The sequence below is a fragment of the Amblyomma americanum genome, chromosome 2, assembly GCF_052857255.1.
Source record: "Amblyomma americanum isolate KBUSLIRL-KWMA chromosome 2, ASM5285725v1, whole genome shotgun sequence".
NCBI lineage: Eukaryota > Metazoa > Arthropoda > Arachnida > Ixodida > Ixodidae > Amblyomma > Amblyomma americanum.
In genome coordinates, this window is record NC_135498.1 from 131,998,330 (window position 1) to 132,026,165 (window position 27,836).

The 27,836-nt window shown below is 45.6% G+C and overlaps 1 protein-coding gene across 1 annotated transcript in view; it reads left to right on the top strand.

Annotated features, from left to right (window-relative positions):
* LOC144120074 (transmembrane protease serine 9-like) overlaps nucleotides 1–27,836 on the top strand; it is a 53,701-nt gene that overhangs the window by 6,643 nt on the left and 19,222 nt on the right. The window contains exons 2-6 of the mRNA XM_077652540.1: nucleotides 6,022–6,325; nucleotides 9,725–9,839; nucleotides 18,205–18,340; nucleotides 21,105–21,244; nucleotides 26,067–26,296. Of these exons, the coding sequence (XP_077508666.1) occupies nucleotides 6,030–6,325; nucleotides 9,725–9,839; nucleotides 18,205–18,340; nucleotides 21,105–21,244; nucleotides 26,067–26,296 (917 nt within the window). The 5' untranslated portion in view covers nucleotides 6,022–6,029. The remainder of the gene's footprint in view (nucleotides 1–6,021; nucleotides 6,326–9,724; nucleotides 9,840–18,204; nucleotides 18,341–21,104; nucleotides 21,245–26,066; nucleotides 26,297–27,836) is intronic.

Consider the following 27,836-nt stretch of genomic DNA (forward strand, 5'->3'; position numbering starts at 1 on the left):
GCCTCGGATTGCGCAGGGTAGGATTAGAATGAGAAATATGGGAGAGGCCTTTGTCCTGCAGCGGACACTGTCAACCTGATGACGATGATGATTCGACTATTTTCCTTTACCATTCCATAATAGTTCCAGAGCGCCTTCTCATGTTGGGGCCGCCTGCGATAAGCACCTGTGTAATCTATCCCTCTCTCCCAACTTCCCCTTTCTGCTTGCTGTTATCACTATGACGCTTTTGTCCTGACCCTGCTGGCTCTGACAGTGACCTCCTTTTGTGGGTTTACATTGTTCCCTTCCTCACTATATCTTCCATACTTCTTAAGGACCGCCTGTCATTAGCTGTTCTATGTTCAAGCATTCCTGACCTACTTCTTCCTCACGGCTTGCCACGCCCGTTCCAGTCTGATCTGCGTGACCTGCGCGAGGTTGTCCACGTTTGTCGTTTCCCTTACCGGTGTAGATGATTTTTCTTCTTTTTGATGAACGGTTAGCCCATATTTTTTGTTTTCGGCTGTTCAAACTGTATACAGCCGTTTCATGAGGGGTGTAAATGCGCGAAAGGGTCCGGACAACATGAAAGAACACGCACTACACTTAGAAGCGCAGCTTCTAATTGTTGTGCGTATTCCTTCATCTTGTCCTACTCCTCATACGCGTTGCCGGATAACATACGCAACTCTGAGCCCACACATTTCAGTGATAGCTTTAATTAGGAGAATGGTGGTGAGGTTGGCCGTCGGTGACGTGACCTTGGTCTGCCACTACAGACGACAATTGGCTGCGTTTATACTATGCTTCGAAACGCGGAAAACTCAACGGCAGCTGTGTTTCCTGTCCGCACTGATTCAGCATGTTTTGAGAAGCATCTAAAGCAGCGTAACCTGCACGGATAGGCGAGGCAACCATATCTGTATTTCGCATGTTTCGCAGCGTAGCGTAAACGATGTCGATATTTTTGTGCTCTGCTTTGATTCACCCAGTCGGAAATGGTGCGGACGGGCAGAGAAAGACTACACCAGTCACAGCATGAAGTGTGCCGTCACCAGGGGCGCACGGATGCGAAGGTTCACGGCCGAGGCAATGCGAATTTTTATTAGCACTTTCTTTCTTGAATAAGGCAGGGGTGCACGGTGCAATCGTCACGTCGTTCTAGTAACTCAGCTGTACAGTTAGGGAACTTGTGCGTACGTGGAAGCATCTCGTGATCGGCCCACGCGCATTTCCGCGCCAGTCATGGCACCGCAATGTACGACAGGTAAACGGCAGGACATTCTCGGACCGTTCTAACTTGGAACCAGCGTTTAAAGCCCTGTTCATGGTTTGGTTACTTCAATTCTAGGAATTCTAGGGTACAGAACGCAGCCCATTTTTAGCGATTAGAGTGTGCAGAACAGTGAACAATTCGAACTTTTTAAATAAATTTATTTCTAGCATCAGCTCAAATATTTTTCAATTCATTTTGCAGGCATAATTTCAGGCAAGGATGATATCATGTAAAGTGTGCTTAGGAGCGAAGGCAAAAGCTTGAGGGAGACACTTAAGCTCCACCTTAACGGTATGATCCGAAAGCTTTAATGGGCCTCTTCAGCGGCCTGGTGTCCTCTTTACGTATCACTTCTTAGACAAGGTCATTCTATGCTTAACAGTTATTTACATCGCAGCAGTCCTCACACCAATCCTGGTGCTGTGGCGCAGCGGTTAAGCAATGCGCCACTCGCCGAGGAGGTGGCTGTTTCTAACACAGCCACCGGTGAGGCTTGAAAGACCCAGCTTGCTCTAGTAGGCCAACCTCTCGCGAGCAATCATTAATTTGACTGCCGCCTGTCCCGGTAGACAGATGTGATGACGTCACAAAGTCACGTGACCTAGGAGGCAGGTGGGCCATATGCTTATTCGCTCACAGCGCCGACAACGATGACACCGAATGTTCTGCAGATCCGGAGCCTTAACGCTCATGCGTTAACAGAAGGCGAAAGGGCATGCTTCTGCCGAGCGCTTCCGCAGTGTTTTTTCCCAAATATCACACTGTGTGAGAATACTGCTGGCGCGAAAGAATTTATTCTGCGCAAAATTTACTTTTTTTCGAAGTGCCAGCATACTGTCGAATAACACGAGCGCGAAGCTGTTTGTTGCCAGCGTTAGTGTAATTCATCTGATCGTTACGGATTTTAGCTAGGACGCCAACTAATGGGATATATGTGCGGATTGTGAGCTCAGTGTTCACACCTTAAATTCAATAGGTTAAGCTGCGCTCAACCGGCTATTACACTCTGCGCTGTCTGTGCAGCACAGGACTAGATTTTTTCTTATTGGATTCCTGCAAGAAATAACTAATATGTGTCAGAGGGAAATGTTGGGAAATGGTCTATTTGCAATGTGCTACTTCATGCTTTGGATGTGCTGTAAAGCGTCGTATACAGTAAGAATGTTTTATTTGTCTTCGAAAAGTTGGTGTAAACAAGTGAAAGGCATATTTTTTACCAGCGCGGTCTGGGATGAAACTGCAATGAGTGTAGGGACTTATTTTTTTGCTAGAAACACATTTATATGCAATGTGAACATGATTCACTTATTGTACGCGCTTGGCGGTCCTGCGTCCATAAGTAATTTTTCCCTTCTTCGGGGATGCTGTGGTTCCATGGCTCGCCATTTCCAAAACTAGCTTGTATAAGTGTCATGGCGGTTTGAAGGCTCAGGGTGAGAAAACAATGGACCAATGACATGTTGCCAGGAAGTATTTTTCGGAGGTTTCGGTTTTTTGGTTGAGTGACACTTGTTAATCTTCTGAATAAATTTATAAATTAACATTTTTGATTCATCAATGCCCGTGGAGTTGCTGTAGAGCTAAGCACAAAAATACAAACAATCGTTTACACACACACACACACACACACACACACACACACACACACACACACACACACACACACACACACACACACACACACACACACACACACACACACACACACACACACACACACACACACACACACACACACACACACACACACACACACACACACACACACACACACACACACACACACACACACACACACACACACACACACACACACACACACACACACACACACACACACACACACACACACACACACACACACACACACACACACACACACACACACACACACACACACACACACACACACACACACACACACACACACACACACACACACACACACACACACACACACACACACACACACACACACACACACACACACACACACACACACACACACACACACACACACACACACACACACACGCGCACACACACACACACACACACACACACACACACACACACACACACACACACACACACACACACACACACACGCACACACACACACACACACACACACACACACACACACACACACACACACACGGACACGAGCAAGAAGTTTATTGAGGCTAAAAAAATGGTAATGCGTTACGTTGGTCGGTTACCCCGGTCGGAATCTTTCAATAAAATATCAGTTGTTAGCGCAGCGTAGTCCTTTGTACAGAAAGGGTATAAACTGCGCGAACAAGACAGGACGAGAGGCACACAAATCGACAGACAAAGTGCCTCTCGTCCCGTCTTGTTCGCGCATTTTATACCTTTTCTGTTCATCATGAACCAACTAGCCCGCCAGAACGTCCTTCTCCTTTGTACCTCAAACGTCTTGTGTTCCCATTTTTGTTGCTGGTTTCATTACGCCAGAAGAATACCAACTAGACCCCATGGTTACCTTGTGGCAATCGATTTGAATTGCGTGGAAGGAAACACGCTACGTAAAGTACAGGAGTATTCAAAAAACCACCTTTTCAAGCTATTAATACTAATAGAAAATGCAAATATATCAGGAAGAAAAAGTAATCTACTTTGTCTTCTCTATTTCGTTGGACGATGAAGTGAACAAGAAAGTGGCAAGTGTCCTCCAGTGCCATGAATTACGTGAACATAGATAACATCATCACGAAAACGCCGTATTATCGGCGCACGTACCTCATGTAACTCAGAAATGTCCCCAGACAATTACTATTGGCTAAGGGATAAATCCAATTGTTTTATTTTTCCGCGTACGAAGGCGCTGCCGTCAGCGACGCAGTTTCCCGAACAGGACAATGTTTCCCGATGAAGACATTTCTATAGACGCATGCCGCAAAATTTTTCAAGTGAGGGTTGGAAGGCTATTCCTAAGCGTCCAACCTACTGGACATTTAATTTGTTTCCTCAATAAAGTTCCTTCATACTACTACTAATTGTAAACAAAAATTAAGGTTAATTTCAGTGCGTTCATGTTTTAATGTCTAAAGTAGTGTACGAAATAAATTGCACATTTTTTGTTTAAGTTAATTTCTCTAATCATTTTCGATGAACACTACAATTTGCAGAATATTCTGGTTTTCTCAGTAGTACCATTTCTACACGTCGTATAAAAAACTAATGAAATACATCTGACACCTATAAGCGTACATCGGCGCTACGATACATGTGCTGTGACGAAATCAGTCCACCTGAAACTAATAGGGCTGTCAAAGGCTGTGGGAACAAACTCAGACATGCTCTTGAGGCGGCAAGCGCATAGCTATTCCGGTAATTAATTCGCATGCATATATACACATTTGCCAACGCTTAATTACATGCGGCATACCTTTTATAATATGAACTATGCGGCAAAGTAGGAAGAAAACTGGGCACTGACCGTTTCAGTATCTCTCGTGCCAACGGAATCAATTCTGCACATTACGAGCGCAAACAGACGACGACTGAGAAAGAAAGACCAGATACAAACAACTTTCACAACTTAAATCCTTATTGCAGGAACCCATGAATCTACACGCCAAATATGAAAGAAGGCATAAGAAAACCAGACAAGTTTTTTCGGCGCATAAATTTATTTTTTTTTCTGCAATACAGCTTTCACTTGTCAGTAGTAATGCGTGTGTCGTCTTTCTTCCTCGGTCTTCGTCTGCGCGCGCTTGAAGATGCAGAACCAATGCCAACTTGTTCAACTTTTAGTTTCATGAGATCACTTCTCTGTACGCGAGAGTCATCGTTCAAGATATAAGGAGGGTAAGGAGAAATTTCCCCCGCATACATTAGTATCTTTGATGTTGCAGGTGCAGGGAAGACACTTCTTTAGGCGGAACAACAGAAGCCCCCTGGACGTGTCTCCCAGTCGAGAGGCACAGCAGAAGAAATTGTGTAGATTTTCTGCGGAACAGAAATTTTCTAGAACAGAAGTTTTTTTTAGATTTTTGACAGAAAACTTATAGAAAGAGGAGAAATTTTTGTAGTAACAACAGAATTTTGCGTAGTTATAGTGCAGAAAAGTACTACACCACTACAGGGTACAAAAATTCACTACAGATAAAAACTACGGTACTACAGAAAAATACTACAAAACAACAGAAAATACGTTTTACCACAAAACAACACAATATTTTGCCGTATTTTGACGCAATTCTGTCGTTCTTTTCGACAGGGCTGGGAACTTTCGAACAATGATCACATGTAGTGATCAGCCGTAGGGTATCCACGAAAACCTCGCAGAGCGGCCATCACTGAACGAAGCAGTATTGAATGAAAACTCTTCGCATGGTTGAACATGGTCTCCTCTGGTTGAGTGCATGCGCATTATTGCACATGGCTGTCGCTCATGATGTGACTGCATTCGGACCACTCAGCACGCGTGTTTTAGTGAAGTCATGCGTGACGCCACTGTATTCTGACCGATGAAAGCGTCGTGTTGCGCCAACGGCGCACAATCAAGAAATGTGTCCTTAACAGCTATCACTGAAAAAAAAAAACAGAAAATAGAGACTTTAAATGCTCCCTTCTTTTCTCGGAGAGGTGTTGGCATTGATAAGGCACGTGCAGAAAGGGGGGGGGGATACAGATATTAAAGTGAGCTGGTGTGGTTAGGATGATTTAGCGTCAAGAAGTTCGCAAGGAAAGGGTCGCTGCAGGGATATTGATGATATTGCTTTTCTGTTACGCAGGATCAGCGATGGCCATGAGCAGGCAGGAGCCTTTTGGCATCCGCGCTATAATATCCGTGGTCGTTTTCCTACTGACGGCCGGCGGCACGTCTTCGTGGACCAACCCTGAGGGATGCGGCAGGACGCCCATAGCGCCCGTGCTGGAGAAGAGGGAAGACCGCATTGTGGGCGGTCAGGAGGCTGTGCCGGGAAGCTGGCCGTGGCACGCGGGCCTCCACATGAGCCCCTTCTGGGATAGCACGTATTTCTGCGGCGGCGCACTGATCTCGGACCGCCATGTGCTCACTGCTGCCCACTGCGTCGAGTGAGCCACGGGATTTCTGTTGTGTTTGTTTACTAAGTAATACTGCAACCCGAAGAGTTTGGGATTAGTGCAGTATGGGGAACGAAAACGAAGTGTGAAACATGACAACAGTAGAAGTTTAAGTTGAACCAATAATGTCATTAATGAAATACAGTGAGAACTATTATGCTGTCTTCCGTGAATTGAAGCGAAAATGTTTATGGTAGTGCAACAGTGCAAAAGTGAAACTCATGATGATTATGAATTTTTATGGCGCAAGGGCATCTACGGCCAAAGACCGCCATGGCACAAGGCATTTTCGACTTCTCAAGGTGGGGCCAATGGCCCATTTCCTATGCATTTCACCGTAAATAAGTCGAGCACCAAACCTTGCATGTTAAGTCAGCTGTCAGAATGATTCTTTTGAGACCTCGGCTACGTAGCGAAATTGGCGACAGATGGGAATATTATGTCGCTAAGAGGGAAAACATTCAAGCTCAAATGAAAAAAAAAGGCAAGAGAGGTTTGCTTTGCAAGCTAGGCCCTGAGTTGGCAGCCTTAAGCCTGGACCTCCGAGAGCTGTAGAATATAAAACTCCTGAATATTATAGAACCTGAGAATTACCCGCCGCGGTGGCTCAGTGGTTAGGCCGCTCGACTACTGATCTGGAGTTCCCGGGTTCGAACCCGACCGCGGCGGCTGCGTTTTTATGGAGGAAAAACGCTAAGGCGCCCGTGTGCTGTGCGATGTCAGTGCACGTTAAAGATCCCCAGGTGGTCGAAATTATTCCGGAGCCCTCCACTACGGCACCTCCTCTTCCTTTCTTCTTTCGCTTCTTATTCTTTCACTTCTTTCACTCCAACGATACATGAGACAGATATTGTGCCATTTCCTTTCCCCCAAAAGCAATTAATATTATTATTATTAGAACCTGAGGAGTTCGGAAGAGTTCCTGTTGAAAGAGCAGGAAGTCGTCGATCTGCTGGATATATTTCGTGGTAACAGATAACTGCTCGAAGAATTTGTTGTCGCCAAGAGTGATTCCAATAGCATGGAATCAGGACAACTATCGTCGATAAATGCGATATAGTGGGCAAGGAATTCTACTGAGTCTCATTTTGCAGCGCACAGGGAACCTAGAGTAAAATCATTGCAAAGAATCATTGCAACTACAAACTTCAGAGAACCCTGCAAATAAGAGGACATTCCTATCATCAGTAAATTTTTGTCGAAATTTGAGAAATTGAACAAGGTTTTCTATGTAAACATTTTCAGCGTTTAATGGCTTGGAAACATCACCATTTTAGAGGCCATGTACAACCACTTCATTTATGATGGTTGAGAAAGCGGCTTCAATCTAGAAATATATATTTATGGATATCTTGCCTAATTCAAATTGAATATTCAATGCGAATCTTTAATAACAGGCGGGATTAATACAAATACGGAAAAGAGCTCAAATATAGATTTAAAGCGCGCATGCTTACTGAGCTCTCGTCAGCAAGAAACATCAGGGCGTCTTTATTGGAAGGAGGCGACTTCTAATATTTCTGCAGCCGCCCATATTCTGATGTCCCGTTTATTTAATTGTCACGGATGTTACCTGCAGCTAATGTTAGGTGGCGTAAGTAGGTAAAGCTCTGCGCTTTGTTGAAAATCGATTATGAAAACATATAGAATATTAAGATTACGTTAACAAGTGTAGAGAAAGAGCAACTGCAATAAATGTTCAGCTATTATCAAAAATGACAATCTAGCTCATGTATCTAGGGGGGAAAATGACCGCTGATTTAGGTCATAATGTTAGACAGTGCATTTGGAAGTATTTTAAAGTGGCATAGAATAGGTCATCTGTACGCCTCGGAAGAAAAATATATGATTATTGTACGTTACAGAATATTTCTGAGGCGACAACAAGAACTTTAGGGAAGGCGACAATATAAATAGAGTCAGCGATAAATCAGAGCCCGCAGCCTAATATGAGGCTGCAGTACGAGATAATTTAATAAAATGAAACTGAAAGTATGGGCGTTATTAGGCAAAAAATAGACGTTTCTACTCTCCTACTCGGAAGCGATGGCACTGTATAGTCAACTTTGAAGTGTGTAGAACATTTAACCGTTGATCCATTGATGTGACAGAAAAAGCACCGTTGAGAGAAATGAGGTGTTTTGAACGAGAGCCAGCTTGAACGATGTAGTTTGAAAAATATCAGCTACACTGGCGGTAAACAGAACAATTGGATGTGTTAGAGTTTTTGCACTACCCTTAAATATTTTCGGACATTTTTTGCAAGGTATGCCGAAATGCACATTTGTGCAGTCGTCAAAGAAAGGTGTTTGTTTTTGTACTGTCTTCTCATATGACGTTTGAGCATTCTCTTCGCACGCGGTAGGTGCGGGGTTCGATCCCAAGTGCGGCAGTGTACCCATCAATAATAAAATGGGGAGAAGCGTTCTTCTAGCCGGGCGCTTGGCGTCTGAGGGGTGAAATTCTTGGATAATGGGTCTGTAAACACATTGTTTAGAAAAGATACCTTGTGCTATAACGCTCTTTGGCCAAAGTTGCCCGTGCGCCATAAAAATATTTTTTCATTATCCGATCCTCTGACGCAAGCGGGAGTGTAAGTCAGAAGTGTCCCTGTTGATATGTGGAACAACCCTTGTATTCTATAATCTGAGTCGTTAGCATCTTTTCATATCTGGCCGATACGGCGGACCGATTCATCATACGAGTCACGTGGAAGCGTAGCGACACCCGCTCTAGTAGTTGACGCACATTTCTCTCATGGGCCCACGTGATGTTTGGGTTGATTAGGATGGCTACGTCGTGTACGCATTCCATTGAGGGCCCAGCTGCGCACGGTTCAACCAATCAAAGGAGTTTAAGTGTTCACATAATTTGTCTTTTGTAGTCATACGTACCGTATTGCTTTTCGTGAAGCCGTCCATATGCTTTGTGACTTGTAGTTTGGCTCTGAAGTCCTTCCATTCGTATGAATAGAGAATAGGCCCTTAAAATTAGGACCACTGGGAAAAACTTGGTAGCTATGATATTTTCCAGCTGGAGTTTGGAGGCTATATGTCGTCATCCTTAGCGATCTCGAAAAATAGAGGTGAAATAAAGAGCTTCTCAACTACTCAGATTGAGGTGGGTGTGCGGGTAACCCCAGACTGTCCTAAACAGTCCAGAGATTTCCACTATGCGATGTGGCACTTAGGTCGAGTGCATAGAAGCTCGTAAAAGGCCTGTTATTTTTTCATCTTACCACAGCTTCTACCTAGCAATGTGTCAAAAGATCTCGTGTATAACTCTGCAAAGCCAACGTTACCCAAGGAAATCATTTCAGTAGTGTTATCCCGCATCTTTCGGGTGCGTACTTCCGTCGAGGGGCGCTCAGCGGATCTACTCTGCACGCAGGCTCTACAAGCCCGATGGGACCTATGTGCATGTGGGTTCGCACAGCCGTGTGAGCCGTGACAACGCGGAGCAATATGTGCACGCCGAACATCTCTGTATGAACAAGGACGACACGGTGAGACTAAGTAACAAAAATTGGACCGCAGGTTGCCAGTAGGTCACCAATGAATACAGTACTTGCCAATGTGGTTTACTCATTCATTTTAGGCGTGTGCAGTCACAAGGCTGTGGTGCAAGAAACTTGTCAAGACCTTGTTGCCCTTGGCATACAATAGAATTTAGTATATTAGAAGAGATAAGCGAGAAGGAACTATAAAAAGTCGGATGACAATAAAGAAGACTTGTCGATCTGACATGGAACAGCGTACAACGAGAAAGGACACAGACAGTAAAAAGTCACGGCGAGGGCTCTGTCCCGACACGTTGTACGCCATATTTCATGACGGCCTAGGAAGAAGCCCTGCGTTCCATGCTACTAGATTGTCGTGTTGGGTAGATAGTTGCCCAGGACAGCACAATCTTATGTTGGTACCTGTGTGCGCGACCTTTGTGGTCGTAAGCTAGAACAACTCATTGAAAAATTTCATGGACAGGCATAGCTGAGGTTTTGAATTTTTGACAAAACAGTTGTTCCCAGGCAGTAATACAAAATCGTGCAATACATTTATATGCCGAAATGTATTAACAGTAGTCTCAGTGGTCATGCATTCTAGCAGTGCTGCGAATTTCGGTTCATAAATCGCATCGTATTTAGGTGTCGTTAAAGAACGCACTGTTTGTGGACAGTGAGCAAAACGTTAACTTCTTCAGAAGACACTAAAGTTGCGCTGACGGTGCGAATAAAGTGCACCGGGCTATATATTTCGCAGAGTAATTCGTGCTATATTTGCGGATCGTGCACACCGCTATTTCTTTTACTGGTCTCTCCGTGGCTCTGGCGAGTAGCCTAATTGGTATATTCTCGGTTAAGATAACTGCATCCTCTCTTATTTTGGTCGTAGTATACTAATGAGATAGTGTGACCAAGTGAATATCTACTATAAAAACTAATGGAGAAGTGAAGCTCTACTTTAACGCGACAGCACTGATGTGCTAATACCATGTATGCAGAATTGATCATTATTCACTTTACATTCATAGATCGCTGGGTGTCCTCATGCCACTGTTGACGCCGTGGTGCAGCGGTTAAGCAGCCCACTGCCCCGGCCGGTGGCTGCTTCAAATACAGGCACCAGTGTGGCTTGTGAGACTCAGGTTACTCCTTCCGAGCAATCTCTCGCGACCAATCATTAAAGTACCACCTGCCACGGTGGGCAGCTTGCTTGCAATCCGGTGGACAGTCTGTGATGATGCCACAAGGTCAGGCGACCTGGGCGGCCCACTAGGTTTTCATTCTCAGGGTATTTTTCGACAACGCCGCCGACGACTGCATTGGTATTTCCGTTCAACAGGACGATTAAGTTCTACTAACCACCTTCTTGACGAAAGTTTTTTCTACCCCAGTTGTTGTCAGGCAGCGTCCCCCTAATGCTCGGCAGAAAACGTTTTTTTTTAAATACTTGTTAAAAGCAGAGTTACATCCATCGCAACTAAGTTATTTCGCCATGCTCCTCTTCCGTTGCGTCTTTGAGATTTTTCCCTCTCTTCACTCGTCGACTAGCCTCCGCAAGCGAACTCCGCCCTCCTCCTCCGATGTTAGCGGCAGGCGTGGAGTGTGGTGGAGTACATCCCATGTCTTCGTCGCGACCCCGCCTCAGAAAGCACTCTCTTCTTGCTTTTGAGGGGTACCGGTGGAGGCTCCTGGCGGTGTTTTGCAGCGACTTTTTTCTTTGCCCTTCCTCTTCCCAGTTTATATTATTTCATGTTTGTTTCCACCTCGTCCACTTCCTTTGCTGACCTTCCTGGGGAATTTTCATCGCACACTAAACAATCTAAAGACGAGATGAACTCCACTACCTCAACATTTTAGCGAGCGCTCCCGTTCATATAAGGTGTGTTGCTGTCAGTCTCATCCTTAGTTAACAAGTGTCATTTTCAGTCATATGCGTTTTTTTCCGTGACACCTTTTCAGTTTTTTGCTGACCAGGGGAGCGAGAGTTCCTTTTGCTCGAAACGCACGCCGAAGCGCGGACTCTGGAACTGTCTGGCATTTTTTAGGAACCAAGCCTGTCCACTTGTGCCTCTCTCTGTGTGTGTTTGTATGTTCTCGGCTTCTGAGTGAGTGGCTTCCAACGGTGCTGAGAAAAACCAGGATAGCGGAGTGTACACTTGCTAAACGAGCGAGATGTGTGTGTGTGCGGAGTGGGAAGGCTGTTTGGCACGGCATAGCACACTGGACGCGCTAAAGCATACATGAACAGGGGCAAGAAAGTAGAAACCTAGTTTTTGTGGGCTTGTGTGCGTGTGCGGAAAAGAAACTCGCGGTAGAAAAAGCGTGCAAAGCAAGCAGACATTACGACGCGTCGGCTACACCCGGCCATCAGCCATCATTTAGAACGACGGACCAATGTAACGCATTTCGCGATGATGACACCATCTTCAACGACTAGGCGACAACTCGTGAGAGCGAGGATGTTGGCTTTCCGAAAAGGAGAGCGAAAGACCTTTGATTTGAATTCTTAGTACTTTTTTGGGACACGCAAGGCTCTAGTATTTTGCAAAGGCTATCTTCCATGCCTCATCTGAGCACTGAGATCGTTTTTGTTTAAATTGGTCAGACCCTGGTCATTGGCCCTACAACGCATGTTAAGATAAGAAGTCGGTCCGTTTGTGGAGGGAGTGTGTGAGCATGAAATGTATTCAGGGAATGCGGGCCCCTGGAACGCGCCTTAGTCTTCCTTATCTTCGAGCGAGGCACTGCGCATGATTTACTTGCCTGGTTCGCGGCTGGAGGTGCTTCCTTCATCAGTCGCTTTTCGCTCTGTTGCATTTATCAGTTTTGTTGCGTTACGCACTACGGGGTTCAGACGCTCCTTTCTTGACCTGGGAGGTGCGCTCAGCGCCACTCTGCGCTTACCCTACTTGACACGCTGTAGCACTCGACCGCTCTTCAGCCACCTTAGTGTCCTGTTCATTTGTCCTGGTCCCTTTCGCACCTTCGTACGTGGCTACATAAAGCTGCCGTTGCCGATGCAGTCGAGTCCTTCTATCTCTTGACGTAATTCGCTTCATTCGCTAATCGCGCGTAGCATTTAAAACGCAGAAATAATGGTTGAAAGTTGCCGCAGATAGCGATTTGGAACATGTAGCGCGAGAACATATCAATTATAACAAGTTTCATCACAAATTGCGGCGATTTACGTGTGATATAGGGCATCGAAAAGCGATGCTATCGTATTAACGCGGTAGCAATAAGAATCCCGCTAAGCCGAAAATCCGGTGTCCTCGTGTGAGTTGTGGGCGAAAAAAAGGCCGCCACCGTCTGGAAGACGTTGAAGTAACGAGGGTTAGCTGTTTGGTTTACTAGATGAAGAAAGGGAAGAACACGCTGCTCGGCTGGAGAAACGGAATGTAGTAAATACCATTTGAAACGGGGTGGATTGCCACCATGCTCGGATACGCGTTCACGCACGCCGCCTAGCGGAACGATCGCCGCGGGGCGCCATCTATTAGAGAAATTACGATGCACGTCAACCCATTGTCGAGTTGCACTCCCTAAAGATACGTCCCAAACGGAATTTGCTTTGGTTGGGGGTCAAGGTGGGTCTATATTTCGGCTTGCGGTGCGATATGGTAACGCTTCAATTAATCATTGCATGTATACAATTTTTACCTATTACTTATCTGTGGTTCTATTTCTATACCACAACCCATAGGGTTTTATTTGCCTACCAAATTAGGTATACAACTGTCCCCGGATGGGTGCCTGTCGTTGTTGGAGTATATATAGCGGAACAAATGTGTACATGTATAGCGGTCCCGTAAAGGGACCATTTTCCTACCAGTTTTATAATATTTTTTTGCAAGGGAGAGGGGAAAGGATGAGAGGGCACAACCAATTTTAATGGCCGCCTTTTTGGATTGGAGAAACCGAAAGTATGCCGCCATTTCGTCCTCTAACGTCATACTCACTTAGTTCCACCTCTGTCGACCATAATGGACCCTGACGTCATCGTTGGCACGTGGCATTTGCTTCTACAATGCTATTGTAGATGGCACTACAAGTCTCATGGTGTATTGCGCTGTTTTCTAGTTGCAGCCACATATGGCTCTTTCATCTCAGGGTGATCTCAGAATTGTTGCACATAATTTATCGAAGGAGGATAGGCCGGTTATTCGAATTGCTTCACTTGATCAAAGAGAGTGCGAAAGGGCAGAGAAGAAGGTTCCTAGTGGTACGCCAACAGGACGTTATGGTATTCGGATTCTGTTAAGAAAGCTAGGACCAAAATTCAAGCAAACATCAATACAGGTAGTGAATAAAATGATAGTGGATGGCAAAGTACCCGATGAATGGCGATTAAGTAGAATGAACATGATATATAAGGGAAAGGAGGACAAAGCTGACGTAAGTAACTACCGTCCCATAATAGTGACATCTGTGGTTTACAGAGTGGCGATGCAGATTATAAAGGACAGATTGCAGGCTTGGGTGGAGAACGAGGGGGTGCTAGGGGGGCTACAAAATGGGTTCCGTAAACATGGGAGGTTGGAGGACAATCTGTTTTCATTGACGCAGTGTATAGAGATTGCTGAAAAAGAACACAGGTCCCTATATCTAGCATTTCTGGATATTAAGGGAGCCTACGACAACGTTATTCAAGAGTATCTGTAGGACTTACTGGGCACATTGGATGTGGAAGATGGAGTGATTAATCTTTTAAAAGGCATATACAACAGTAACAGAGTGCTTATAAAATGAGAAAATATGTATCGGGGCCTGTAGATATACAGCGGGGGCTTACGCAAGGATTTCCCCTGTCTTCTTTGTTGCTCATGTTTTACCTGCAAGGGTTCGAGACCAAGCTAGGGAGGAGCGGACTAGGCTTCAACCTTTCTTTTTTCAAGCAAGATGAATGGATAAGACATTCATTACCGGGACTACTATACGCGGATGATACAGTGCTGATGGCTGCCAACAAGGAAGATTTGCAGTTGATAGACATATGTGGTACAAAGGGAGATACATTAGCTTTCAAGTTTAGTAAGGAAAAATCTGCAGTCATGATGTTTAATTGATGAAGGCGGCGAGCGTAGAATACAGGAGTTCATGCTAGAAGTAGTGGATGAGTACAAGAAGCTTGGGGTGTGGATAAATAACGGTGCTGAGTATCTGACAGAGCATGAGAAATATGTATTGAATAAAGCTAGTAGGAAGGCAGCTTTCATGAAAAATAGAGCACTGTGGAATTACAATACGTATTAGGTGAAAAAAGGGATCTGGAAATGGGTGATGGTTCCTAGCCTGACCTTCGGTAATGCAGTCCTGTGCATGAGACCAGATGTTCAAGCATGGTTAGAAATCAAACAACGCGGTGCAGGGAGGCTAGCTTTGGGAACACATGGCAATACACCAAATCAGGGGGCACAGGGTGATATGGGATGGGCGTCGTTCGAGAGCAGAGGTGCTAGGAGTAAGGTAGCCTTTGAGGAGCGATTGAGAACAATGGGGGAAAAAGCATTGGGCTAGGAAAGTTTTCAGGTACCGGTACATCAGGAATGTTGACACGAAATAGAGAAAGCGAACTAGAAAACTGACACGCAAATATCTATGCAGCAGTAGGGGGTCGATTCAGCAATTATCGGTTAAGAAAAAGTTTAAATAAATAGAGAGAGCCCTGTGGAAAACAGGGATGCTGACGAAATCGGCACTGGGAACATACAGAATCTTTAAGCCGGAAATTGCCATAGAAAATATCTATGATACTTTTAGGGGAAGCTCTGTTGTTTGAGTCCAGGACGGGAGTTTTGAGGACTAAGATATATAGAGTCAGCTCCCACGAGATAGACACGTCGTGCGTTGCGTGTGGAGAGGAGGACGAAAGGGCTGAACACTGGATACTTTTCTGTAAAGGGCTTCACAATACAGTGGAAAGCAGCGGGGCTGAGTTATCCAATACATTGGGGTTTAAGGACAGTGAAGGAAAGGTAGATTGTAAGCGACTAGAAGTAACCAAACAAAGGTTATCTGATTGGTGGCTAAAATCAAAACAAGAGTAAAATTTCATAAGTCATGGCTAGGTGGCATGAGCACCGTCCGATTTAAAGGGTTCCGCCTTACCCATCCATCCATCCATCCATCCATCCATCCATCCATCCATCCATCCATCCATCCATCCATCCATCCATCCATCCATCCATCCATCCATCCATCCATCCATCCATCCATCCATCCATCCGTCCGTCCGTCCGTCCGTCCGTCCGTCCGTCCGTCCGTCCGTCCGTCCATCCATCCATCCATCCATCCATCCATCCATCCATCCATCCATCCATCCATCCATCCATCCATCCATCCATCCATCCATCCATCGGTAGGAGACCTTACGAAATCTCGAAACGTGATGAGTATTTGCTGCCACAGGTGGCGCTGTGATCAAGGGCGTAGCAGACCACACGAAATCTCGAAACGTGAAGAGTAAGAGCTAATGCTCTTAAAGTTTGCTTAGTCACGGTGGCCCAGGTGGCCCTCCTATTAACCCAGGGTGGCCGCCCTATGACCAACCTGGGGCACACGGTTCTGCTTGGCCTTGCGCAACCCGCCGTTGTCGTAAAAAGGGCCGGTCACTTGACCATGTCACGTGATCTTAGAACACGTTAACTTGGAGCGTAATCACAATCTACCCCCCGGATTGTGAGCAAACTGCTCACTGCGGCAAGTAGCAGTTAAGTTATTGATTGGTCGCGAGAGGTTGCTCGTGGAGAGCGACTTCGGTCTCACAAGCTCCACCGATGGCAGCCTCTGCAATAGCACGGCAGTGGCGCGTCGCTTAACCACGGCACCACTCTGCGAGTACTCCTAGGGATGTTATGTAGAGTAGAGAGTAAGCAATTCAACATATACGAGCATTAACCCATTAACGCTATCGTGTCATACCTTTAACGCGGAGCTTTAGTGTGTCCTCTAATTTATTTTACTTGCACTGATTGGAATCTGTATGGAGGCATTGGTATACCTAAATTTAATGTAGCGGGAGCTACACTACGCATTCGCCGAGAGGATTTCGCTGTGAGCTTGGGATGCCATTAGTGCGCATGCGTGAAAACAGAAAGGAGCAGCAGGTGCGCGGCGCATGACGTCACAGTTCCCCTCCGCCGCCGCCGCGCGAGGAGCGCGCGGGATTGACTACGCCCGCCGGTGCCTCCCGTGAATACGCATGCGCTGCAACCGGAGAAGGGCAGCAGGTGCGCGGCGCATGGCGTCAGAGCTCGGCCGCCGGCGCGGCCGCGTGTGGGGTCGTGTGGATAAACTGCGTATGTGCGGCTGTGTGTATAAAAGCTGAGGTGATGCGACTCAGTGCATCGCAATCGCTAAGTATGGATGACGAAAAGGAGACTCCAGCCGCCGCTATGCAGCACTACCGTCAGGAGAAGATCAATTCCTCGGACCCAGAAGTCGTCGCCTGGAACTTAGCCGCTCTGCAGAGAAAGAGGGAACATCGGAAGGCCAAACGAGCGGCGGAGACGCCTGACCAAAGAGAACAACGTCTTGCCAAGCGGAGACGCCATGAGGCGGCGCGTAACAAGCGGCGCATAGCAGCTCGCAGGGTTCTTTCGCAAGAAAATCAAGATGAAGCAATGGCGATAACAGCGCCGTCAACAACAAATGACTCAGAGAAAGATGTAAAGGCTCGTCGTATAACTGACCACGTGATTAGACCAGGGGGGAACTGCAGCTCTCGCTAGGTATAACCTGGCATTGTGAGCTAAGCCACTGCCAATTTTTTTACTGTGTGACGTTCGGATGGAGAATTTTGCAATGTTTATGAAAGATTTGTCTTGATATTCTGCACCATATTTTTGGAAAATTCTCGTCAGGGTTGGTCAAAGTTGTAAGCCCGAAACAGGAATTATAGCAACGCTTTATAAATGATTCATTGAACCAAGTGTGGAACGTTATAGTCAAGTACAATGATTTTGTTTAGCTACTTTGTTTCTCAAGTTTTTCTACAATTTCATGGAAGTAGTATAAATGTTTCGAGGTAGGATAAATCGAGGTAGCATAAATGTTTCCGTCTCTGCAACAAAGACGACTGCAGCCGAGTAACAACGAAAAATCAAATGACTTTGTGAGGCATAGGTAAAGGAGGCAAAGACAGCTAGATGAAAAGGTTGATTTATAGGAAAATATGTCTAGAGAGTACAAGGGAGGTTTATACATTCAAATAGAATAGAAAAACAACCAAGATAGTAACACGAATGGGGGATAAATGTATAAAATCTTCCTGAGTCTAGTGAGTAACCAGCCCAAGTTTCGGATGAGCGATGATCGGCCGGAGTATTTAGAAGTGGCTGTGCAACTGTGCCTCCTTGTAAACTTGCAGAAAGACATTGCAATCGTCAAGCTCTCCAGCAGCGTCAACTTCACGGACAGAATTCAACCGGTGTGCCTGCCTGAACCTTATTCCGAGCTGCCTGACAATACGACGCTCTACGTCACCGGCTGGGGACAAACGGATGGTGAGTAAGCTGTTGTAATTAGATGTATAGAGCCGCAGTGATGATCTGCGAGGTAACAAGGGAATATTGCAAGTTAGTGCTATTGACACATTGATGGGAACTGTCTAACCTTCCGATGAAAATGTGCTTTTCGACTATAAATTATCCTGCTGGTCCCGAGTAGTTAAGACTGCCGTACAAAACCAACGGCGTGAGTGTTTGAAAGAAGTGGGGCCACTGTAGAATGTAGTAAAATATTGATGAATGGTCTAACGTTCCGATGTGTAGCCAAATCTGGCTGTGAAAGTTTGTCCCGTGTTTGCGCCGTGTTGTTAAGACTGCCACGAAAAACCAATGGGGTGCGATTTTTAAAATAAATAGCAGAGAATTACAAGCGTCCCGAGGACGAATCCACAGATAAGTTGATTGACCTGGTGACATCGTTTGATTTGCGAAAAAATTTCGTTCATAAGCAACTTTTCGTTAAAAAAATTCGCTTGACCAGAATTTCTGAGTATGCACTAGTATTACTTGTGAATCCCATGTTAGACTAATCCTATGCTATATATGCTGTTTGGCGTATCTTTTTGCAGCATGCGCAAAAACTGGGGCACTTTCCCTGAAGTTTGCATGCGGGGCACCGACGGCGAAAAGCACCCTGCAATGCCTTTCGAGTATCATAAAGGAACTCGCTCAGTTATTGCATTATGCCATCATAAACATAACGTGTAAATATTGCTCTCGCACACGCAGCAGAGAAGTCCGAATCATGCTCAGAAGTTCGCTTGCACTTTCCTTCGAGGTTTCTAAAACTCCCGCCGACAGTGTGTAACACGTCTACATGCGTCAGTTTTGAGTGGCTATTCTTCAGATAACTTGATGCGGCACAAAAACATCACGCAGAAACTAGCGCGAAAAAGAATTTAACTGGTGTATGCCAGAAATACTGGAAACTAAAAATTGCAACATTTTCATATAAAATAGTTTATTCTCTTCAGAATTCCGGTAAACATTTTCTTGATGTGCGCATTTCCCTCAATACCGACTTTGAGCCGTCTTAAAAAGGAAGAGAAAAGGCAGATGCGCTACTTATTGAATGTAATAAAACTCAAAATATTAGACATCTATTCTAATGTCGCATTTCTTACAATGCGCGATGCTTTTCTCGTGCCAATGCTCAAATATTGTTTGCTTTTCTTGCGGAATCACAATAGTCTTTCCACTCGAATCTGCTTACTGGTTCCAGCGAAGACTGACGGTTCTTTCTGAACGCGCACAACGTACAAAACTGAACATACATATTGCGACGCTTGCGCCGGAAAAGTTTAGAGCTAATGAGACCTACGCTAGAGGGCGCCAGCTTTTATACAGCAGACTTTAACAGTTTCTGAAGAAAAGAACAGTGCCCTGAACGCTTCCCATCCGAACGCCCTTCACACATCCGTACCTCCTCCCTTTCAAAGGGATTCCCTTCTCGGAGTGAAGGCCCTATTTAAACTTCGCTAAAGGTGAACACTTTGCGCAGAAGAAGTCACGTCCTCTTGCAGAAACGTTAGCCAAGCACCCTGAGGTTCCCGCCTCTCTTGTTCGCTTTGTGTTGTTAAGAAGCGCATCCACGTGCCATCTTTGTCATGTTGGACACTGGGCGTATGTTGTTAAATTAACGGGAAGACGAAGCGCGTACGCACAGAGTCGGCACGAGCTATAACTCTCCATCTAGGCAAATATGAAAGTGAAAAAAAAAACGATGACAAGGCTCGAACAAGGCGAAGAGCAAATTTCTTTTCGCCCAAAATTTGCTTAAACAATGCACAACGGAAAAATTTTTACTGGAGGAGGCGTGTGAAACATAACTACTAAAACCGCAGCAGACACAGGACAGAGGCAGTCGACAACACAGGGCGTGTTATCGCGTGTTGTCGCCTGTCCTCTGTCTGCTGCGGTCTTAGTAGTTATATCTCACCAATAGGCCCACAACTTCGCTCTCCTCAGCGAGGTATATGAAGCATTGCCCCTGAAAACTGAAATCATAGCGCACCATTGTTTAAAAAGCGCTTCAATGCACGTTGAGGTGGAAATTTGCACCCTCACTTGCGAACAATTTATTTTAGCTCTAAGATGCGATAGATTCCCTGTGGGAGATTTTTTTATTTCTTCAATATTTTTCATTGTATTCAATTTAGTTGTCGATTCTATCGCATCTACGTGAGCAGCATGTTTGCACAGTCGGATGAAAACATGCGAGGATGCATAAACGAGCTGGGTTTTGAATACAGCGAACTGCGGTTAGAGCGCTCATGATTGATTTATTAAAAACTGCTGTAGGTGTGAGGTACTAAAACACGCAACGATTTCATCGCCTTATATGTGCAATTCTAAACGACAGCAGATATTGGAAGGCAGAATGGGTGAGTTGGTGCTGGTGCTCCATGACAAGAATTATTTTCAACAGTGCGAGACGACAGAACAGAGATTGAAAGAGGCAAACACGGCGCTGAACTTACAACTGGTTTATTAGAAGATAGGAAGTCAATTTATACATACAGACATGGACTCACATGCGCACTGTCATACATTGATGCTAAGATTGGGCGCAAACATGGGCGCATGCTCGTCCAGGTCAGTATGTATAAATTGACTTCCTATCTTTTAATAAACCCGTTGTAAGTTCAGCGCCGTGTGTATCTCTTTCAATATCTGGTCCTGTTGTCCAGCATAATTTTTGCCAAGCAGATATTAATATCAACCTCGCTGTGATGCTTGCGTTATGCTGGTACGGGTGCAGAGTTGGATCCCGCGTCGCGACCTGAGCGCCTTCAGCAGCTGATGACGAGGAGTATTTCCAACGAGCGCTGTGCGAAGGAGTTCCACCCTGTGGCCGACTACCATATGTGCGGGTCTTATGAAGACGGCACACCATGCCAGGTGACGTATATGTTACGCCACGTTTCAGATTCTTCGCAGCTGTGTGCTTCCTCTGTGAGGCAACGGTTGGTGCCCGATTATGAAATGCGGAATTCACAAGCAGCGTGGATGAAGAACCGAGCTTGAAAGTGTGTCACAAGACGCGCGGACATTGCAAGCTAACCAAAACCTCCTTGAAGGCGTCGGCAAGTTACAGTCGACGGCCTATCTTCTACCAGTTCAAATGCAGCCTGCCTATATTATACTGTGCAGATATGAGGCGTATCAATGGAAACATTGCTGTTCTACAAAATGCACGATTACCGCGTTTAGGCACGTGTTAGTGAACACGGCAGCCTATACATAGGCCTTCTGACTTCGGGGATCGGAAAATAAATTTTAAATGTTGTGTCAGCCGGGCAATCTATGTTCCAAGTCGCAAAATAGGAGTAATGCGATTGGTGCAGCGTATCACCCCCCGAAAATGACGCGGTGCCAAGAGAAACTAGTCTTCGTACATCACGCGCTAGCGCGCATAGCGCGATACGCTTTGGTTTCCAAGGCGGCGCGAGGGTTGGCGCTGCAGTCGAAAATGCTTTGATTCCTCTCAACTTCCGCAGTGTCACCCATGTCTTAGGTTAATTAATAACAGTAATTCTTCAAGGCTGCGCGGAAAGCGTGGCGGTTGGAGCGCCTAACAAGATTATCCTTCTGCTTTCGCCGCTATCTTACGCATTATTAGCGGACATTGCGTGGAGAGTGACGGCTGGCTTTAATGCAGCCCAGAACAGTCACCGACTTTCTAGAAGCGTGACTCGCCGTGCGGTTGAGCCCGCTGGGCGTCGGTCGGAGTTTCTGTATCGACGAGGCTGCTGATAAACATAGCCTCAAGTTCGGTTCAGGCAGGCTTAAGGTACAGAAGTCAGAGTAAATACCGACCGTAACGTGCGATTTGGTTGCCGTGAGGCTCGGTCGTTATCGCGGTGTCGGCCTTACCTCAGACTACTTTGAGTGACTTGCTTGGCAACGATGCTCGTGAAGTCTGTGAACGTGCGGTATTGAGTGCTATTCTTTTCGGAAAATTGCAGGCGGCCAAAAGGCAATGCTTTCCGGAGTACGACCCTTTTGCGTTTTTCTCTCCCTTCCTTTTCTGCGTGCGCAGCCGGTTGATTTCTAGCTTTGGCAGTGATTTGCAAATTCTTCAATCTTGAAGTTTATGCGGCTTGTGCTTCGAAACAGTGAATGCGGCATGTTGTTAACTCCGCATTAAAAGGACACTGAAAACGAAGTCAAATTGGTTTGTATTGATAGACAGCAGCAGTCAGAGCACATCGAGACTATTGTCATCGAAAACAGCTCCTATAGGTCATAAAAGAAACAAAAAACAAATAAAAATAGAACACAGTTGCCGCCTAAACCGTTGACTTTCTCAAGTAAAAAGCGAGAGTCAAGGCCCAACTTTAACAGCGAATCCCGGAGGCCACGCTACATCTCCATTCACTTCAAAACAGTGGCAACCAATGGTTCTCGGCGTGGACGTCACGAATTTAAATAGCGTGCCGGCAGAATTTTCGAACTGAGTTTCGTCAGCCATGAATAAGTTCTTCAGCGCCGGACAAACGTGAATAAACTGAAACGGAACCAGGAAATCAACTTTACTGAGAACAATAATCGAATAATGTTTTCTTTAGTTTACCCTTCTAGTAGAAAATACGTTGTGTGTAGGGTTGGGCTTTTTCCTTTTCAGCCGAATACGAAAATGAAACGATAAAGCTGTTTGAATTTTTACGCTTTCTATTTGCGCTATAGTGTTGTTGTTATTGTTTATTACTGTACTTCAATCTGATGCCTATATTTTTTCCTCTCTTTTCTGTTTCGAGTAAAGTGTTGTCAAAGTGCTTCGTGTGTCCTCCCTATGTAATACCCTCCCCGGAGGGCCTTTAGGGTATTGGAATAAATAAATAAAAATTTAAATAAATAAATAAACGTGTTCAGAATTAAGTTTTATTAATTCGGTTTTAACCGAAACTAGTCAGTATCCACATGCACGCCGCAGCTAGGTCGCTGTTGAGTAGAAGTTACATTCTGTAAAGGAACAAGAACTTACAAGAAGGAGGAGGAGGAATAGACTTTATTAGGTCTTTTTTTGTCGCCGTTAGGTCACTTTCTCCCCAGGTGGCCTCCATGAAGGGGCGACCTCGAGGATCCAGTCTGCGATGTTCGCTTTTACTTCTTTGTTGGCATCTGGGAAAAGATTATACGCAGCAAGAACTAAGAAAGAGCGGTAGCTGGAGGACGGGTTGGACGGCGTACGGTTAGATTAGGCAGAGCAGTTGTGCGTTAGAAGGGTTTTGTCCGCCGGCTTATACGCCTCTGCTGACGGTGCTGCTCCAATTCGGCGCCAAAAGTCGTCTGCTAACTTAGAGCTATATTCGTTGTCATCACCCGCTTACAGCAATTACTTGGCGAAGAAAGTTTCTCGACTTCGCGTGGAGACACTCGAAACTACCTATAAGCGCCAGGAAAAAGTCTGATGTTCTTTTTACCGCGAGGGCTAAGAAATAGTTGTGCTGGTGTCGTCCATACGATGTACCCCCTCTGTCTAAAGTAACCGGGCAGTGGTGTTTCGCTTCTTAGCCCTGTAATGAAGGTAGTACGGTGTCCCTACAAACCGGAATGTGTGGACATGTGAGGACAAACGGTCCTCTTACCCCACCCAGATTTACAGCTTAAGAGCTGCCCTAAGTGCGGCGCGACATGGCTATGAAGCAACACCCCGTTGCTCGGTTAGTTTTGACAAAGGACGTACCTCCTTCTGGCTAGACCTAGTGGCACAATCAAGCGACAACATGGCAACCCACATTTTGGAAATAATTTCACTGCGATTTTTCGTCGAGCGGCTCCGTAAATTAGCAACCATTACTTTGTTTATTGACAACAGCATTTCTGCAAGCACAGATATATGCGCTTTGCGATTAATTAACGACCATTTCTGCGCTAATGATATGAAAATCCTTTGTTCAGGCTGAAAAAAAAAGTGCAGATAAACTCGATGTGAATTTTGACCGCACAAGAATACCACATTATATTATCGAAAAAAAACGCCAATTTAGCCACAGGGGATAGATTTGCCGAGAAGACACCACAACTCATTACTGGAATAAATATCAAAAATGTCCTCTGAATTTCCAGAAATAAAAACCTACATGCCGAAATTCTGCGTATGGGCATTACTCGTCCAAATTGCAATGATTTAGGAAAAATAAATTATATTTCTCACGCATAGTTATATTCATTCGTTGACAGCAAATTATATGTTGCCTTTAATTTTGCATTTACCTGTAGAAAATGGCACCTAACCTATCTGGCACAACAGCGCTGCTTTAAATGAAAATTTTAAAGCAGTTCTTCCACTTCCTCCACTTTTGTAAGGATATTCTCCGTGAGCAATTTCCATGTATAAGCGGTCTTTAACACGTGAGTCTTTTTTAGGGAGCGTTTTGAAGGCAGTTGTCAACGGGCAGCTGGGCTTAAATTCAACTGCTGAGGCTATTCAGTTTGCGAAGACACCGGCAGGGCAAAGTTCCTTACGTGCTGATATATTCGGCCTCGATTGTACTGTGCCTATTTAAGCATCTCCGGCCGCCACAGTATGCAATCTGTTGTTTTTTAAGCATTTTTCTTGGCTTACAGTAGTGTAATGCACTCGGAAAGGCGTAATGTAGTTTTCCCCTAAAACTCGAAAGCTGCCTCAAGGCGTCGATAACCCCAGAAATGACTACAAACACATTAATCCTGGACTCAAGGGAGCAAAATTAAAAGGCATAGCAGTGCCGTAGAACCAGAATATGGACGCTGTATTGTTAAGGCTTCGGTTCTGTAGGAAATCCGGCACCGTCGTCGTCGGCGTCCGCGTTGTGAGCGAAAAATCCCCAGAGAATCAACCTAGGTGGGCCACCTAGGTCACGTGACCTTGTGGCGCCATCAAAGCCTGCCTCCAGGAATGTGAGCAGAATGACCACCGTGGCAGTTGGCAGTTAAATGAATGATTCGTTACTAGATGTTGCTCGGGAACAGCAACCTGCGTCGCACAAGCCCCCAACGGTGGTAGCACCTGCCATCACAGGGCAGTGGTGCATCGCTTAACCGCTGGACCACTGCGCCAGCAGTTGTGTGAGGACTCCCAGGGATCTAGGAATGTTAAGTAGAGAATGCCGGCTTCTGCATATATGGGCATTAACCCATGAGCTATTGTGTGATGCCCTTAAGGCGGAGCTTAAGTATCTTCTCCAATTTTTTATCCATGCGCTTAATGCTGTCTTTGAACCGTCAGCAGAAAATTTCGTATTATCAATGTTACTCCGCACCGTCCATTTTGCCATTGTGGTATGCGCGTCTCTATCTGTTTTCGTGGTGAATGCTTGTTAGTGATTTGAATTAATTGTGTCGTATTAAATCTACTACACTCCACTACTGACAGCACTTACCGCACATTGGCGAGAGGGCCATGCTTGAGCGCTTCGTCGCCGCAATGGTTCACGCTGTTCGCCGACGGCAGCAAACAATCCTGCGTAATAAAAGAAACCTACATGGCGGCGCTGTCAAGAGTGATGCCGTTTAGACGAAGGTTTTGATTGCAATTTCTTCTTACAGCTCAGTTAGTGGATAATAAAATAGCGCCAAGTGCATGAAATGAACGCATGCTGCAAATGGAGTGGCAGTTGCTGAGAAGGATGATGAACCCGAAATTAAGCACTACTCCGCTGAGAAATATCTCTCCACTGGCCAAGCCAAACATGGGCTGAACTCCATTCATCAACCATGAATTGTTGGCTGTTTGCAGGCCGATAGCGGCGGCCCTCTGGTGCGCAAGGACGACAGTGGCTCCTGGTTCCTCGAAGGGATCGTGCACAAGGGCGGAAAGTTCTGCAAATTATTGAGGTTCGTCAGGGCAATGCGTTACATGAAGGTCTCGCACTTCGTCGACTGGGTGGACGAGTACATGCGCGCCGATGCCGAAGGACGCGCCGAAAGCTTTTGTGATATGGCGCCGAACTTCAACAGGAAGGAAGCGTGACCAGCCGGCTACGGACTGGAGGACTGGAGCTGCGGACGAGCCCACACTGTCCGTACACGAGGAAGAACGAGCAGATAGCAGCATCCCACGCGCAAGAGTGGCTACAAGCGAAATCAGCCAACGCTCACCGTATAGCATTGCTCCATGTGGCTCTGTCCTCACAAGTGATACTAAAATGCCTTTATTCGATGATGTACTTTATCACTTTGGAACGACTGTTCGCATGCCAGAATCCCACAGCGAAAGACAAATTAGTATTTTTTGCACAGATGACATAAAGTCAATGTGGATTGGAGATCTTTCGGTGCCTTGTTAATGGCAGGGATAGCGCAAGCACTTTAAAACAAGTTAAGCGGGAACGTGCGCCTTCCTGCATGTGATTATTTTTTACGAGATGACGCAAGCTAAAGGTAAGTTTCTTTTATATGCCTACTGAAATCACCAGCTGTTGTGTGCGACCTTGCGACATGACACGAACCCGCATGGTTCTTTCGTGCTCTAGGGCAAAGCCACGAGCAGTGCTCAATGTTTTCCTGGAAATGATAAATAAGCTGAATTCGAACTTTCTCAACAGATGTACTATGGTTGGTTCACATCAAGGTCACAGTGCCGATTACACAAGGATTGAAAAGACCTATTTACTTTTCTGTGAGCTGAAATTTGAGTATGAATGGGTAAAAAATAATTTGCTGCTTGCTTACTGTATTCAGGTTTGTACTTTTCTGCAGGCGGGGTATATTTTTGACTTGTTTCTTTCCTGTTAGCGTAAGCGTTGTGTTCAGCCTAGTTTTGTTTGTGCATAGTAGAGCAAGCTCGCTTTTAAAGAAAAGCTTTTGGCCCGCAGCGATGCCTACACAGTACCAGTTGCTGGTAGATATATGAGGAAGTAGGGCACTACGTGGGTGCGCCTTGGGAATGTATATCTTCCTTACCACGCCTTTAGGGCATATGGTTTCTGATACTCTTGCACAAAAGAAGAATCTGAACTCGTCTTTTTACCGCGGGAACTCTATTTACACGTTCCGGACATTCTCAAAAACTTAGAATTATGGTCCTGTGCGGCCGATAGCCATAATTAAATCAGATTAAATGTCCGGGCTCTCGCCCGCGGTAGGTAGGAGTCAACAAACGCGTCAGCCAGTCCCGTGGTGGCTTGCCGCTCTGCTATCCGCGGAGTGATATGTAAATCATAGAGTCCACGTGTATTTTTATTTACGTGGGCCTAATTTGCTGCTAAATTGTCTGTGACTGAGACTGTTTGTTCAGAGAAACCTAAAAAACAAAAAAGCGAAAGCGAAGCCGCCACTGGAATGGCTGAAAGGCACTCCAGGCGTTGGTTGACTCCGCCTACCTACCGCGTTGGGTTCAAAAAAAGTCGGGAGCCGGAACGTTTGATTCGATTTATTTAGGGCAATCAGCCGCACAGGACAATTATTAGATGTTTTCCAGAATGCCCGGAACGTGTAGATAGAGTTCCTTGTTAAATAGACAAGTTCAGATTCCTTTTTAGTGCACCTTTAATCACATACCTAATGT